The 16471-nt window shown below is 46.5% G+C and overlaps 1 protein-coding gene across 3 annotated transcripts in view; it reads left to right on the top strand.

The window, feature by feature from the left end:
- The window catches only part of LOC110531757 (UTP--glucose-1-phosphate uridylyltransferase), a 65104-nt gene that overhangs the window by 32836 nt on the left and 15797 nt on the right, over window positions 1–16471 (top strand). For all 3 annotated transcript variants that reach the window (XM_090183999.1, XM_090183988.1, XM_090184010.1), the window contains 4 exons: window positions 3873–4006; window positions 9864–10020; window positions 12258–12398; window positions 13016–13213. In XM_090183999.1, coding sequence (XP_090040125.1) covers window positions 3873–4006; window positions 9864–10020; window positions 12258–12398; window positions 13016–13213 — 630 coding nt within the window. The remainder of the gene's footprint in view (window positions 1–3872; window positions 4007–9863; window positions 10021–12257; window positions 12399–13015; window positions 13214–16471) is intronic.

Genomic DNA, 16471 nt, shown 5'->3' with positions numbered 1-16471 from the left:
CTCCATCTCAGCGGACTGAGGGACTCCATCTCAGCGGACTGAGGGACTCCATCTCAGCGGTCTGAGGCACTCCATCTCAGCGGTCTGAGGGACTCCATCTCAGCGGACTGAGGGACTCCATCTCAGCGGACTGAGGCACTCCATCTCAGCGGTCTGAGGCACTCCATCTCAGCGGTCTGAGGCACTGCATCACAGCGGTCTGAGGCACTCCATCTCAGCGGTCTGAGGCACTGCATCACAGCGGTCTGAGGCACTCCATCTCAGCGGTCTGAGGCACTCCATCTCAGCGGTCTGAGGCACTCCATCTCAGCGGTCTGAGGCACTGCATCACAGCGGACTGAGGCACTGCATCACAGCGGTCTGAGGCACTGCAGCTCAGCGGTCTGAGGCACTGCATCACAGCGGTCTGAGGCACTCCATCTCAGCGGTCTGAGGCACTCCATCTCAGCGGTCTGAGGCACTCCATCTCAGCGGTCTGAGGCACTGCATCACAGCGGACTGAGGCACTGCATCACAGCGGTCTGAGGCACTGCAGCTCAGCGGTCTGAGGCACTGCATCACAGCGGTCTGAGGCACTGCATCACAGCGGACTGAGGCACTGCATCACAGCGGACTTAGGCACTCCATCTCAGCGGTCTTAGGCATTGCATCACAGCAAACTGAGGCACTGCATCACAGCGGACTAAGGCACTCCATCTCAGCGGTCTGAGGCACTGTATCTCAGCGCACTGCGTCTCAACGGACTGAGGGACTCCATCTCAGCGGACTGAGGCACTGCATCTTAGTGCTTGAGGCGTCCCTAATGACTCTGGTTCGATTCCAGGCTGCATGGTTGGGCAGCCTGCATGGTTCGATTCCAGTTGTCATAACTGTCATTATATCATTATAACTCATAATAACTTGTTATAACAGATACAGTGGGGCAAAAAAGTATTTAGTCAGCCACCAATTGTGCAAGTTCTCCCATTTAAAAATATGAGAGAGGCCTGTAATTTTCATAATACGTACACTTCAACTATGACAGACAAAATGATTTAAAAAATCCAGAAAATCACATTGTAGGATTTTTAATGAATTTATTTGCAAATTATGGTGGAAAATAAGTATTTGGTCACCTACAAACAAGCAAGATTTGTCCCCCTGCTTAAGCCAGTACATGTCCAGGCCCGTCTGAAGTTTGCTAGAAAGCATTTGGATGATCCAGAAGAAGATTGGGAGAATGTCATATGGTCAGATGAAACTAAAATATTACTTTTTGGTAAAAACTCAACTCGTCGTGTTTGGAGGACAAAGAATGCTGAGTTGCATCCAAAGAACACCATACCTACTGTGAAGCATGGGGGTGGAAACATCATGCTTTGGGGCTGTTTTTCTGCAAAGGGACCAGGACGACTGATCCGTGTAAAGGAAAGAATGAGTGGGGCCATGTATCGTGAGATTTTGAGTGAAAACCTCCTTCCATCAGCAAGGGCATTGAAGATGAAACGTGGCTGGGTCTTTCAGCATGACAATGATCACACACACACACACACACACACACACACACACACACACACACACACACACACACACACAGAGAGAGAGATGACTGAGAACCTTTACTCAGGGGACAGGGCAGAGGTGGGAGTTGGTGAACATTAATGTGAGTTGGTATCCATTTTCTCCCTAAATGGCCTGATTCACAGTGGAGGTAATATGCCTATATCTGGAGGGTAAAATGATTGTCCCAGAACCACTGGGATGTGAGACAGACACAGGACACAGTGTGTGGAGGTGGGGAGAGTGTTCATGATGTGGATGTTGATGAAGGCAGCCCCCCCCCCCCCCCCCCACACACCTCTCTGATTCAGAGCGGGTTGGGATACATGTGGAAGACATATTTCAGTTGAATACTTTCAGTTGTTCCCTTTTCCTTTCCCTTTGCTTGCAGCCGTTACACAACACACACAGATACACACATATACAGACAACCACACACACGTCCGCAAACAAATACCGCCTCTCTCTGGCTCTGACACACACACACCTCTCAGTTCCAGCACACTGCGCTCTCTGTCCCCTCTCTGCCTGGCCAAACCCACAGACCTGCCCCATAGAATAACAGCTCTCCTTTCAGTCAGACTGCCTGAAGACATTAGAGAGCTTCACACAGACCCTCAGCTGATCTTATAATATACTAAATATAATGATCATGCTGTTTAATCTACTTGAGAGATACATAATACAACATTTGTAATGTCTTTATTCTTTTGGAACTTCTGTGAGCGTAATGTTTACTGTTCATTTTACTTTTGTATATTCTCTACTTCACTTGCTTTGGCAATGTTAACATATGTTTCCCATGCCAATAAAGCCCCTTGGGGAGTGAGGGAGGGAGGGAGAGAGGGAGAGAGGGAGAGAGGGAGAGAGGGAGAGAGGGAGAGAGGGAGAGAGGGAGAGAGGGAGAGAGAGAGAGAGAGAGAGAGAGAGAGAGAGAGAGAGAGAGAGAGAGAGAGAGAGAGAGGGAGGGAGGGAGAGAGAGAGAGAAAGAGAGAGAGAGAGAGAGAGAGAGAGGGAGAGGGAGAGAGGGAGAGGGAGAGAGAGCATGTGCTTGTAATTTGGAGAGAGGGTGAGGGAGAGAAGGGCGGTTTTCTTAATCCACAGGACCTCTTTATCCCTCCTCTCTAGCCTGCTGACCTTTCAACTCTGTCCTGGGGTCCTCTGAGGAAATGGGAGTTCATAACTTCCCAAAATTCATAAAACGAAACTTAAAATGGTTGCACTAAATCTAAACAAACATCCTACAGTGGAATAGATCCTGTTACGCCAGTCAGACAGCGTGTGATTTCCTGATAGTTACGTTGTGTCATATCCTGGTAGTTACATTGGTTGGTAGTGGAGCTGAACTTCACACGACCCACCCACCTCTCCTAGGACAGTCCCACCCTTAATGACCTCATAAAGCCGAGACGAACCTCGACCAGCCTGGTTACTTCATAAACTCCACCACACACCCACACAGTTTTTTTAACAGTTTACCGTAACAACCCCTCCCTCGTTAAAGTCTGGACTCTAGAGTCTTCGGGCTTGTTCAGCATTGCAGCCGACTGGGCAGCCAGACTGCCGACTAACTGAGCTACAAATCACCTTGCATCATAAATAACTACTCATTATGATTTGTCAATCAGTCAGTCACAATGCATCTCGGATTTGATGCTCTCCAACACTGCCATTGCATTAGCTCCAAACAGCCTGTCACTTGGTTTGCTGTGGCCAGTATGCCCACCAAGCACTCCTTTCACCTGTTCTCAATCCAATATGGCCGCCAAGCACTCCTTTCACCTGTTCTCAATCCAATATGGCCGCCAAGCACTCCTTTCACCTGTTCTCAATCCAATATGGCCGCCAAGCACTCCTTTCACCTGTTCTCAATCCAATATGGCCGCCAAGCACTCCTTTCACCTGTTCCCAATCCAATATGGCCGCCAAGCCCTCCTTTCACCTGTTCTCAATCCAATATGGCCGCCAAGCACTCCTTTCACCTGTTCTCAATCCAATATGGCCGCCAAGCACTCCTTTCACCTGTTCTCAATCCAATATGGCCGCCAAGCACTCCTTTCACCTGTTCTCAATCCAATATGGCCGCCAAGCACTCCTTTCACCTGTTCTCAATCCAATATGGCCGCCAAGCACTCCTTTCACCTGTTCTCAATCCAATATGGCCGCCAAGCCCTCCTTTCACCTGTTCTCAATCCAATATGGCCGCCAAGCACTCCTTTCACCTGTTCTCAATCCAATATGGCCGCCAAGCACTCCTTTCACCTGTTCTCAATCCAATATGGCCGCCAAGCACTCCTTTCACCTGTTCTTAATCCAATATCTTTTTCCCTCAGCACTTGAACAAGAAGTACAACACAGACGTTCCTCTGGTCCTGATGAACTCCTTCAACACGGATGAAGACACCAAGAAGATCCTTCAGAAATACACACACCACCGTGTCAAGATACACACCTTCAACCAGAGCAGGTAACACACGCACCGCAGTATGTCTCATATCTTGCTTGATCAGAATATATGAGACATACTGGACATAAAACTGGAAATCCTGTCTGTAGCTGTAATGAATGGACTCTAAAGACTTAGAGGAAAAATCCACCCAAAACCACTAATTCCTTTCATTTACAGTGTTAAATCACACTAACATGTGTGAGAAAAGTATCTAAACTTGTGAGTATTTAAATATGTAATTTTGCCGTTATAATAAGGTTGGTAGCAACATGGAAAATCATTGTGGAAATCTGTTGCAGTTCAAATCAACTACAAAGTCCACAATGCAACGCTCTCTCTATGGGCTGGCTGGCTAGCTAGCAAGGAAACTTAGCTACACACAATAATACCAAAGACAATATCAGCATGTAGAGTAGATAGTTAGCTGTAAAATTGCCTAAATAAAATGGCACTATCAATTGTGACCCATCACCTGGAATCAGTCCTATGTAGCAACATTTGAAATTGTTTTTTATTTACATTGGATAAAAGTAGAGACTGGGCTAGAAAATGGTATATCATACCAATACCAATACAGACATTGTCATTGCTGTAGTATGAATCTGCAGGTAGCTAAAGCTAACCAACTAGGTTCAATGTTAGCTAGCTAACATTAGGCTATAACTAGCAATGCAAATGGATTTCTGATTCAAATAATATTACTGCACAGATTATACATGTAACGTTAGATAGCGAGCCAGCATGATAACGTTCACTAGCTAGCAAACAGAATGCTTTAATTTGCAATGAAAACAACTTTCTGACAAAATTAGAAACTTTGAATATCAGAAATTGTAGCTAAACTCTTAACGGTATACACTAATGAACGCTTCACGGTAGACCGGAACCATGTATCTCAGTTTTTTGTTAGTAGCTTGTACATCTTGTTTGTCAGCGTTGTGTCAAGTCACTCCGGTTCACACAGACCGTGGTGTATGCAGAAACTGACCTGTCGATAGCGCCTGCTAAAGTCAGGCCATTAAAGAGAAAAGTAGCTCAACTTTTGTAGTTCTCCATGGCTAACATTATATCTTTCAAAAACGCTACAGAAGAAAGGACGATCAACATATACAGTATTGAGCAGCTCACGTTATAGACAGAAGTCTGCTATATGGCAGACCAATCCAAACTCATCTCCCGGCATGTCCAGCCCATTCATTATGTCAGCCAATCATGGCTACCAGTTAGGTTCCTGTCTTTTTCCGTGGCTAAACCAACTAGGCTCATAATTTAACCATTTTATTCATATTTACAGATGGAATACAAGTTTGTTATTAATGCAAATCAAATCAAATCAAATGTATTTATATAGCCCTTCGTACATCAGCTGATATCTCAAAGTGCTGTACAGAAACCCAGCCTAAAACCCCAAACAGCAAGCAAAGCAGGTGCAGAAGCACGGTGGCTAGGAAAAACTCCCTAGAAAGGCCAAAACCTAGGAAGAAACCTAGAGAGGAACCAGGCTATGAGGGGTGGTCAGTCCTCTTCTGGCTGTGCCGGGTGGAGATTATAACAGAACATGGCCAAGATGTTCAAATGTTCATAAATGACCAGCATGGTCAAATAATAATAATCACAGGCAGAACAGTTGAAACTGGAGCAGCAGCATGGCCAGGTGGACTGGGGACAGCAAGGAGTCATCATGTCAGGTAGTCCTGAGGCATGGTTCTAGAGCTCAGGGCCTCCGAGAGAGAGAAAGAAAGAGAGAAAGAGAGAATTAGAGAGAGCATACTTAAATTCACACAGGACACCGGATAAGACAGGAGAAATACTCCAGATATAACAGACTGACCCTAGCCCCCTGACACATAAACTACTGCAGCATAAATACTGGAGGCTGAGACCGGAGGGGTCAGGAGACACTGTGGCCCCATCCGAGGAGACCCCCGGACAGGGCCAAACAGGAAGGATATAACCCCAATCACTTTGCCAAAGCACAGCCCCCACACCACTAGATGGATATCTTCAACCACCAACTTACCATCCTGAGACAAGGCAGAGTATAGCCCACAAAGATCTCCGCTACGGCACAACCCAAGGGGGGGCGCCAACCCAGACGGGAAGATCACATCAGTGACTCAACCCACTCAAGTGACGCACCCCTCCTAGGGACGGTATGAAAGAGCCCCAGTAAGCCAGTGACTCAGCCCCTGTAATAGGGTTAGAGGCAGAGAATCCCAGTGGAAAGAGGGGAACCGGCCAGGCAGAGACAGCAAGGGCGGTTCGTTGCTCCAGAGCCTTTCCGTTCACCTTCCCACTCCTGGGCCAGACTACACTCAATCATATGAACCACTGAAGAGATGAGTCTTTAGTAAAGACTTAAAGGTTGAGACCGAGTTTGCGTCTCTCACATGGGTAGGCAGACCATTCCATAAAAATGGAGCTCTATAGGAGAAAGCCCTGCCTCCAGCTGTTTGCTTAGAAATTCTAGGGACAATTAGGAGGCCTGCGTCTTGTGACCGTAGCGTACGTGTAGGTATGTACGGCAGGACCAAATCAGAGAGATAGTTAGGAGCAAACCCATGTAATGCTTTGTAGGTTAGCAGTAAAACCTTGAAATCAGCCCTAGCCTTAACAGGAAGCCAGTGTAGAGAGGCTAGCACTGGAGTAATATGATCACATTTTTTGGTTCTAGTCAGGATTCTAGCAGCCGTATTTAGCACTAACTGAAGTTTATTTAGTGCTTTATCCGGGTAGCTGGAAAGTAGAGCATTGCAGTAGTCTAACCTAGAAGTGACAAAAGCATGGATACATTTTTCTGCATCATTTTTGGACAGAAAGTTTCTGATTTTTGCAATGTTACGTAGATGGGAAAAAAGCTGTCCTTGAAACAGTCTTGATATGTACTTCAAAAGAGAGATCAGGGTCCAGAGTAACGCCGAGGTCCTTCACAGTTTTATTTGAGACGACTGTACAACCATTAAGTGCACATGGAAGTTCACATGTTCCAGAAGGCATTTCTGCCATGCTACATCATTGGGCTCCACGGTGCATTCTGGGAAATTCCTGGGCAAGGAGCGCTCTCCTTCAAGGAGTGAATGGGATTCTATTGGGCGCTAGCTCAAAAACCCAACTTTAGCACCAATTTCATCAACCAGAAGTACAACATTACAATACTTTTCAGATATGTGAGATAATTCACTTGCTATCTGTAATATCATATAGCTTTAGAATCGTGACATTATGTACTTTTGAGGGAAATTGGCAAGTTTCTTGATATATACACTGACTTTGAAGCGATTGCGTTACAATTAGCTTAGAAACAGCGTGACGCAGCATGACGACGAGAATGTGATTTGTCACAGTCTGCTGGGTGGGGCGTTATATTTTCCTTCATTCATCTTCTTTCTATAGTATCTCAGGCAACAGCACCATGCAATGCACCCTGGGATAAAGAGGCAGACAAACAGGAAAAATGTGCTACATAGACCCTCTGTTAAATGACACATTTCTCGAGGTAGGAATATCCCAAAAATATAATCATAAGTCTTATTTGAGAGAAGACATTCTCCGGAGTTATGACATCGTCCAGTATTGAAATCTGATGTGTATGAGAGACGTTTTGGTGATCTAAAAGTCATTTTCCTGTTAACTTCCAGTGTAGTCAGAGCGACTTTATCACAGTGCTACGTCAAAGCGGCCGGAGGTCCGCCTGCTTCAACGCCAATAACTCAGATACACGTGAAAACAGGATTTGACCCGGAGAATCCATAGAACATCCCTCAGAGATGCACAAAAACAATATAACTTTCAACATGGGTGAACCTTTCCTTTTAAGCAGTGGACTGTCTGTTGAATTGGACTGTAGACTAAAAGGCTTGTTGTGTTAATATTTTATCAGCCTCCTCAAGGAGGGCTTTACCTCAGAAGCTCCTACGCCTTTGGAATACAATCAAACACAAAGTGAGGATCAAGCTGGAGTGTGTCAAAAAGCCTGGTCAGATGACAACTTAATCCTCTTTTAATGAGGCCCCTTCCCTCTCCTCTCCTCCCCCTTCCTTCCTTCCCTCTCCTCTCCTTTCTTCCGCTTCTTTCCTCTGCCTTCCCTCTCCTCTTCTCTTCTCTCATCTGTGCCCTCTTATCCATGCCAGAACTGTCTTCCCCCTTCCCTCTCCTCCCCCTTCCCTCTCCTCCCCTTCCCTCTCCTGCCCTTCCCTCTCCTCCCCCTTCCCTCTCCTCCCCCTTCCCTCTCCTCCCCTTCCCTTCCCTCTCCTCTCCTCCCCCTTCCCTCTCCTCCCCTTCCCTCTCCTCTCCTCTCCTCCCCCTTCCCTCTCCTCCCCCTTCCCTCTCCTCCCCTTCCCTCTCCTCCCCCTTCCCTCTCCTCTCCTGCCCACTCCTCTCCTCTGCTCTCCTCTCCTCTTCTCCAAGCTGTTCCCCCTAAGCTGCTCCAGTGTGTACAGCTCCCCTCGGACTGCCATGCAGAAGAAATATGAGCCTTCTAGAGTTTTCCCCTTTAGTTAACACTATCAACGTTTCCCTTTACTGTGGGAGTTAAGGTCGAATCACTGCAATATTAGACACTTTCAATGCAACATACCGAAACTAAACTAACTATGCAAAACAAAATATGCAAGAGATGTTGTTATAGGCAGAACGCATCCGAGTAGGATTCTGTTGCATTGACAGGCTGTACTCAGGCTGTACTCTACACAGACCAGTGAGCCATAACCCCTCACCCCCTAGCAAGACCATCCTCCCCTCTCATGGCCAGACAGACAGATCTCAGGTCATCCTCCCCTCTCATAGCCAGACAGACAGACCGATCTCAGGTCATCCTCCCCTCTCATAGCCAGACAGACAGACAGATCTCAGGTCATCCTCCCCTCTCATAGCCAGACAGACAGACAGATCTCAGGTCATCCTCCCCTCTCATGGCCAGACAGACAGACATATCTCAGGTAATCCTCCCCTCTTATGGCCAGACAGACTGACAGATCTCAGGTAATTCTCCCCTCTCATGGCCAGACTGACAGATCTTAGGTATTCCTCCCCTCTCATGGCCAGACAGACAGACAGATCTCAGGTCATCCCCCCCTCTCATGGCCAGACAGACAGACATATCTCAGGTAATCCTCCCCTCTCATGGCCAGACAGACAGACAGATCTCAGGTCATCCTCCCCTCTCAATGCCAGACAGACAGACATATCTCAGGTAATCCTCCCCTCTCATGGACAGACAGACAGACAGACAGACAGACAGACAGACAGATCTCAAGTAATTCTCCCCTCTCATGGCCAGACAGACAGATCTTAGGTCATCCTCCCCTCTCATGGCCAGACAGACAGACATATCTCAGGTAATCCTCCCCTCTCATGGACAGACAGACAGACAGACAGACAGACAGACAGACAGAGACCAGACAGATCTCAGGTCATCCTCAGCTCTGTAAAGAGACGTTAAACGTTCTCCTTCCTAATCTGCTCTTATCAGCTGATAAACGTTAAGTGATGACGGCTCCTCTGTTCAGTTGGTCTTCCCGTCATTGACCCATTCCTAACAGGATTCACATGATTTAAAAGTAAAACATGAAACCTGGAAGTAGCCTACAACTGGGTTATTTAACTAAGTTAATTCACCCTCTCTCTCCTCTCCCGCCCTCCTGCCCTCTGTCCCAGGTACCCCCGTGTTAATAAAGAGTCCCTCCTGCCCTCTGTCCCAGGTACCCCCGTATTAATAAAGAGTCCCTCCTGCCCTCTGTCCCAGGTACCCCCGTGTTAATAAAGAGTCCCTCCTGCCCTCTGTCCCAGGTACCCCCGTGTTAATAAAGAGTCCCTCCTGCCCTCTGTCCCAGGTACCCCCGTATTAATAAAGAGTCCCTCCTGCCCTCTGTCACAGGTACCCCCGTATTAACAAAGAGTCCCTCCTGCCTGTGGCCACAGACATTGGTATGACGGGTGAGAACGCTGACGTGTGGTACCCTCCTGGCCACGGGGACATCTACGCCAGCTTCTACAACTCTGGTCTGCTGGATCAGCTCATCACAGAGGGCAAGGTACACACACACACACACACACACACACACACACACACAAACATCCTGTGGCGGACTGCCATGGCATGGAATAGTCCCCGCGATATGCAACTTTTCAGGGAAGTCAGGAACCAGTACATGCAGTCAGTCAGGAAAGCAAAGGCTATTTCTAACAGAAATTTGCATCCTGTAGCTCTAACTCCAAAAAGTTCTGGGACACCAAAGTCCATGAAGAACAAGAGCACCTCCTCCCAGCTGCCCACTGCACTGAGGCTAGGTAACACGGTCACCACCGATAAATCCATGATAATCGAACATTTCAACAAGCATTTCTCAACGGCTGGCCATGCTTTCCTCCTGGCTACTCCAACCCCGGCCAACAGCTCCGCCCCCCCCCGCAGCTACTTGCCCGAGCCTCCCCAGCTTCTCCTTCACCCAAATCCAGATAGCAGATGTTCTGAAAGAGCTGCAAAACCTGGACCAGTACAAATCAACTGGGCTAGACAATCTGGACCCTCTCTTTCTAAAACTATCCGCCGCCATTGTTGCATCCCCTATTACCAGCCTGTTCAACCTCTCTTTCGTATCGTCCAAGATCACTAAAGATTGGAAAGCTGCCGCGATCATCCCCCTCTTCAAAAGGGGTGACACTCTAGACCCAAACTGTTATAGACCTATATCCATCCTGCCCTGTCTTTCTAAAGTCTTCGAAAGCCTAGTTAATAAACAGATCACTGACCATTTCGAATCCCACCGTACCTTCTCCACCGTGCAATCCGGTTTCTGAGCTGGTCACGGGTGCACCTCAGCCACGCTCAAGGTACAAAACGATATCATAACCTCCATCGATAAAAGACAGTACTGTGCAGCCGTCTTCATCGTCCTGGCCAAGGCCTTCAACTCTGTCAATCACCATATTCTTATCGGCAGACTCAATAGCCTTGGTTTCTCAAATGACTGCCTCGCCTGGTTCACCAACTTCTTCCCAGACTGTGTGTTCAGTTCAGTGTGTCCTGTTGTGTCCTGTTGTCCGGACCTCTGCCAGTCTCTATGGGCGTATCACAAGGTTCAATTCTCGGGCCAACTCTTTTCTCTGTATATATCAACAATGTCGCTCTTGCTCTCAGGGTGATTCCCTGACCCACTTCTACGCAGACGACACCATTCTGTATACATCTGGCCCTTCTTTGGACACTATGTTAACTAACCTCCAGACGAGCTTCAATGCCATACAACACTCCTTCCGTGTCCTCCAACTGCTCTTAAATGCTAGTAAAACCAAATGCATGCTTTTCAACCGTTCACTGCCCGCACCGACCCGCCCGACTAGCATCACTACTCTGGACGGTTCTGACATAGAATATGTGGACAACTACAAATACCTATGTGTCTGGCTAGACTGTAAACTCTCCCTCCAGACGGCTTTCTATTTCAATTTCACAACAAAGCCTCCTTCACTCGGCAGGGTGGCCTAGTGGTTAGAGCGTTGGACTAGTAACCGAAAGGTTGCAAGTTCATATCCCAGAGCTGACAAGGTCGTTCTGCCCCTGAACTGTGGTTCTGCCCCTGAACAGGCAGTTAACCCACTGTTCCTAGGCCGTCATTGAAAATAAGAATTTGTTCTTAACTGACTTGCCTGGTTAAATAAAAAAATGTAATTAAAAAAGTTAACCACCCTATCTGCAGCACTGACCACTTTTTAAAGAAAATAGTTCTTTTATTTATACAATTTGTAAATTATATTAAATAATTCAGCCGTCGCTGCTATTGATACTGTGTTTCTTCTCTTGTGTAAAATGTTCATTCCATAACGTTGTAAAACCACAGCAAAGTCAAACAATCGAGTTCCAAGGCACCAATATACCACAGGAGGTTGGTGGCACATTAATCGGGGAGGAAGGGCTCGTGGTAATGGCTGGAGCAGAATCATTGGAACGGTATCAAATGGTTTCCATGGTTTCCAGGTGTTTGGTGCCATTCCATTTGCTCCGTTCCGGTCGTTATTACGAGCCGTTCTCTCCTCAGCAGCATCCTGTGAAATATACCAGTATACCAAACCTTAGGAACACTTTCCTAATATTGATTGAGTTGCACCCCAGGAAGACTAGCTGCTTTCGCAACAGCTAATGGGGATCCTGATAAAATACCCCCTCCCCTCTTCAGGAGTACATCTTTGTGGATCCTAATAAAATCCCCCCCCCCCTCTTCAGGAGTACATCTTTGTGGATCCTAATAAAATTCCCCCCCCCCCTCTTCAGGAGTACATCTTTGTGTCTAACATTGATAACCTGGGTGCTACGGTGGACCTGAACATTCTGCATCACCTGGTGAGCCAGCCCAACGGGAAACGCTGTGAGTTCATCATGGAGGTCACCGACAAGACCCGCGCTGACGTCAAGGTGGGTGGCAGGAGGAGGGAGGCGGCGGCCATGTTGTGGTCTCTGTTAGTGGTTTATTCTGTCTTCTTTATTCACCTCTCACTATTAACACTTTCTCATCATTTTATTCACACTTTATAAACAGTTCATTCAATTGTTTGTTAATTCATTAATGTGGAATTGGTATATCTTTTTTTTTTTTTTACTTTTAAATTAATTATATATAGCCATTTATTTTTAAAGAATATAACGTATAAATAAATAATGAGCTTTAGTTAAACTGTACTACCCCATCAGAACCCAAAATAACCTCTTTCTCTCTCTCTCTGTCTCTCTCTGTCTTTCTCTGTCTCTCTCTGTCTCTCTCTGTCTCTCTCTGTCTCTGTCTCTCTGTCTCTCTGTCTCTGTCTTTCTCTGTCTCTGTGTCTCTGTCTCTGTGTCTCTCTGTCTGTCTCTTTCTCTGTCTTTCTCTCTCTGTCTCTGTCTCTCTGTGTTTCTGTCTCTGTCTCTGTGTCTCTGTCTCTGTCTCTCTGTGTCTCTGTCTCTGCCTCTCTGTGTCTCTGTCTCTCTGTGTCTGTGTCTCTGTCTCTGTGTCTCTGTCTCTGTCTCTCTCTGTCTCTGTCTCTCTGTCTCTCCAGGGCGGTACTCTTATTCAGTATGATAACAAGCTGCGTCTGCTGGAGATAGCCCAGGTCCCCAAGGCCCATGTAGATGAGTTCAAATCAGTCACCAAGTTTAAGATCTTCAACACCAACAACCTGTGGATCTCTCTGGGCGCCATCAAGAGGCTGCAGGAGCAGAACGCCATGGACATGGAGATCATCGTTAACCCCAAGGTGAGAGACCAGACGGGCAGGCACACACACACACACACACACACACACACACACACACACACACACACATACACATACACATACACATACACATACACACACACACACCGTGCAGGTTGTGCATAGGTCAACACACACACACAAAAACCACTTAGCTCGGTACAGTTTGATGCTGTTTCGGTCAAGGCAGTCCAGCTCAGGTCAGACCAGCTGAATGTATATATTCTGTCTCAGATTAATAGAATCGACTGAGCTCCTTATCCATATGTTGGATCCACCAAATGGTTAATAGTCAAAATCAAATGTTATTTGTCACATACACATGGTTAGCAGATGTTAATGCGAGTGTTGCGAAATGCTTGTGCTTCTAGTTTTGACAATGCAGTAATAACCAACGAGCAATCTAACTAACAATTTCACAACAGTTACCTTATACACACAAGTGTAAAGGGATGAAGAATATGTACATACAGATATATGAATGAGTGATGGTACAGAACGACATAGGCAAGATGCAGTAGATGGTATAGAGTACAGTATATAGATATGAGATGAGTAATGTAGGGTATGTAAACATATAAAAGTGGCATTGTTTAAAGTGGCTAGTGATACATGTATTACATAAAGATGGCAAGATGTAGTAGATGGTATAGGGTACAGTATATACATATGAGATGAGAAATGTAGGGTATGTAACCATTATATTAAGTGGCATTGTTTAAAGTGACTAGTGATACATTTTTTACATCATTTTTTCCATTATTAATGTGGCTGGAGTTGAGTCAGTATGTTGAAAGCAGCCCCTCAATGTTAGTGGTGGCTGTTTAACAGTCTGATGGCCTTGAGATAGAAGCTGTTTTTCAGTCTCTCGGTCCCAGCTTTGATGCACCTGTACTGACCTCGCCTTCTGGATGATAGCGGGGTGAACAGGCAGTGGCTCGGGTGGTTGTCGTCCTTGATGATCTTTTTGGCCTTCCTATGACATCGGGTGGTGTAGGTGTCCTGGAGGGCAGGTAGTTTGCCCCCGGTGATGCGTTGTGCAGACCTCACTACCCTCTGGAGAGCCTTACAGTTGTGGGCGGAGCAGTTGCCGTACCAGGCGGTGATACAGCCCGACAGGATGCTCTCGATTGTGCATCTGTAAAAGTCTCATTTCAACAGCTGACAATATTGAATAAATCAACTGTAAACTTGTCAATGAGGAGGCAGAGAGACGTGGTGCACAATTCCTCTTCAGTTACACTCCGACTCAAAACACCTGCTCTGTTCCCACACCTCTCATCCCGTAAAGTAGGAACAAGTTAAGTATTTGGTCCCATATTCATAACACGCAATGACTACATCAAGCTTTGTGCCCAATAGAAATGAATGGTAAATAATGTATTGTGTCATTTTGGAGTCACTTTTATTGTAAATAAGAACATAATATGTTTCTAAACACTTCTACATTAATGTGGATGCTACCATGATTACAGATAGTCCTGAATTAATCATGAATAATGATGAGTGAGAAAGTTACAGATGCACAAATATCATACCCTCCCAAAAATGTTAACCTCCCCTGTTATTGTAATGGTGAAATGTTAGCATGTCTTGGGGGTATGCTAACCTCCCCTGTTATTGTAAGGCTGAGATGTTAGCATGTCTTGGGGGTATGCTAACCTCCCCTGATATTGTAAGGCTGAGATGTTAGCATGTCTTGGGGGTATGCTAACCTCCCCTGTTATTGTAATGGTGAGGTGTTAGCATGTCTTAGGGGTATGCTAACCTCACCTGATATTGTAAGGCTGAGAGGTTAGCATGTCTTGGGGGTATGCTAACCTCCCCTGTTATTGTAAGGCTGAGATGTTAGCATGTCTTGGAGGTATGCTAACCTCCCCTGATATTGTAAGGCTGAGATGTTAGCATGTCTTGGGGGTATGCTAATAGTACAAATTTAGACCGTCCCCTCGCCCATACCCGGGCGCGAACCAGGGACCTTCTGCACACATCAACAGTCACCCTCGAAGCATCGTTACCCATCGCTCCACAAAAGCCGCGGCCCTTGCAGAGCAAGGGGAACTACTACTTCAAGGTCTCAGAGCAAGTGACGTCACTGATTGAAACGCTATTTAGCGCCCACGCTAACTAAGCTAGCCGTTTCACATCCGTTACACTAACCTCCCCTGTTATTGTAATGGTGAGGTGTTAGCATGTCTTAGGGGTATGCTAACCTCACCTGATATTGTAAGGCTGGGAGGTTAGCATGTCTTGGGGGTATGCTAACCTCCCCTGTTATTGTAAGGCTGAGATGTTAGCATGTCTTGGGGGTATGCTAACCTCCCCTGTTATTGTAAGGCTGAGATGTTAGCATGTCTTGGGGTTGTGATATTTATGCGTCCGTAAACTTTCTCACTCATCATTATTTATCAAATACCCTCAAATGAAAGCTGACAGTCGGCACTTTAACCTCGTAGTCACTGTATCATTTTCAATCCAAAGTGCTGGAGTACAGAGACAAAACAGCAAAATATTTGTCACTGTCCCAGAACTATTGGAGCTCCCTGTATATATAGCAACGTGCTGCCTATAGAGGGACACCACCACGCCGTTCCAGAGGACAGCCCTCCTCAATAAATGATGTCCTACAGTCTCACTAAAGCCCAGAGGACAGCCCTCCTCAATAAATGATGTCCTACAGTCTCACTAAAGCCCAGAGGGCAGCCCTCCTCAATAAATGATGTCCTACAGTCTCACTAAAGCCCAGAGGACAGCCCTCCTCAATAAATGATGTCCTACAGTCTCACTAAAGCCCAGAGGACAACCCTTCTCCATAAATGATGTCCTACAGTCTCACTAAAGCCCAGAGGACAGCCCTCCTCAATAAATGATGTCCTACAGTCTCACTAAAGCCCAGAGGACAGCCCTCCTCAATAAATGATGTCCTACAGTCTCACTAAAGCCCAGAGGACAACCCTTCTCCATAAATGATGTCCTACAGTCTCACTAAAGCCCAGAGGACAGCCCTCCTCAATAAATGATGTCCTACAGTCTCACTAAAGCCCAGAGGGCAGCCCTCCTCAATAAATGATGTCCTGCAGTCTCACTAAAGCCCAGAGGACAGCCCTCCTCAATAAATGATGTCCTACAGTCTCACTAAAGCCCAGAGGACAACCCTTCTCCATAAATGATGTCCTGCAGTCTCACTAAAGCCCAGAGGACATCCCTCCTCAATAAATGATGTCCTGCAGTCTCACTAAAGCCCAGAGGACAACCCTT

The sequence above is a fragment of the Oncorhynchus mykiss genome, chromosome 1 (genome assembly GCF_057628025.1).
Source record: "Oncorhynchus mykiss isolate SJ-2025 chromosome 1, ASM5762802v1, whole genome shotgun sequence".
Lineage (NCBI taxonomy): Eukaryota > Metazoa > Chordata > Actinopteri > Salmoniformes > Salmonidae > Oncorhynchus > Oncorhynchus mykiss.
Note: the sequence above shows the minus strand (reverse complement) of the source record. Positions and strands in the feature narration are given on the sequence as shown.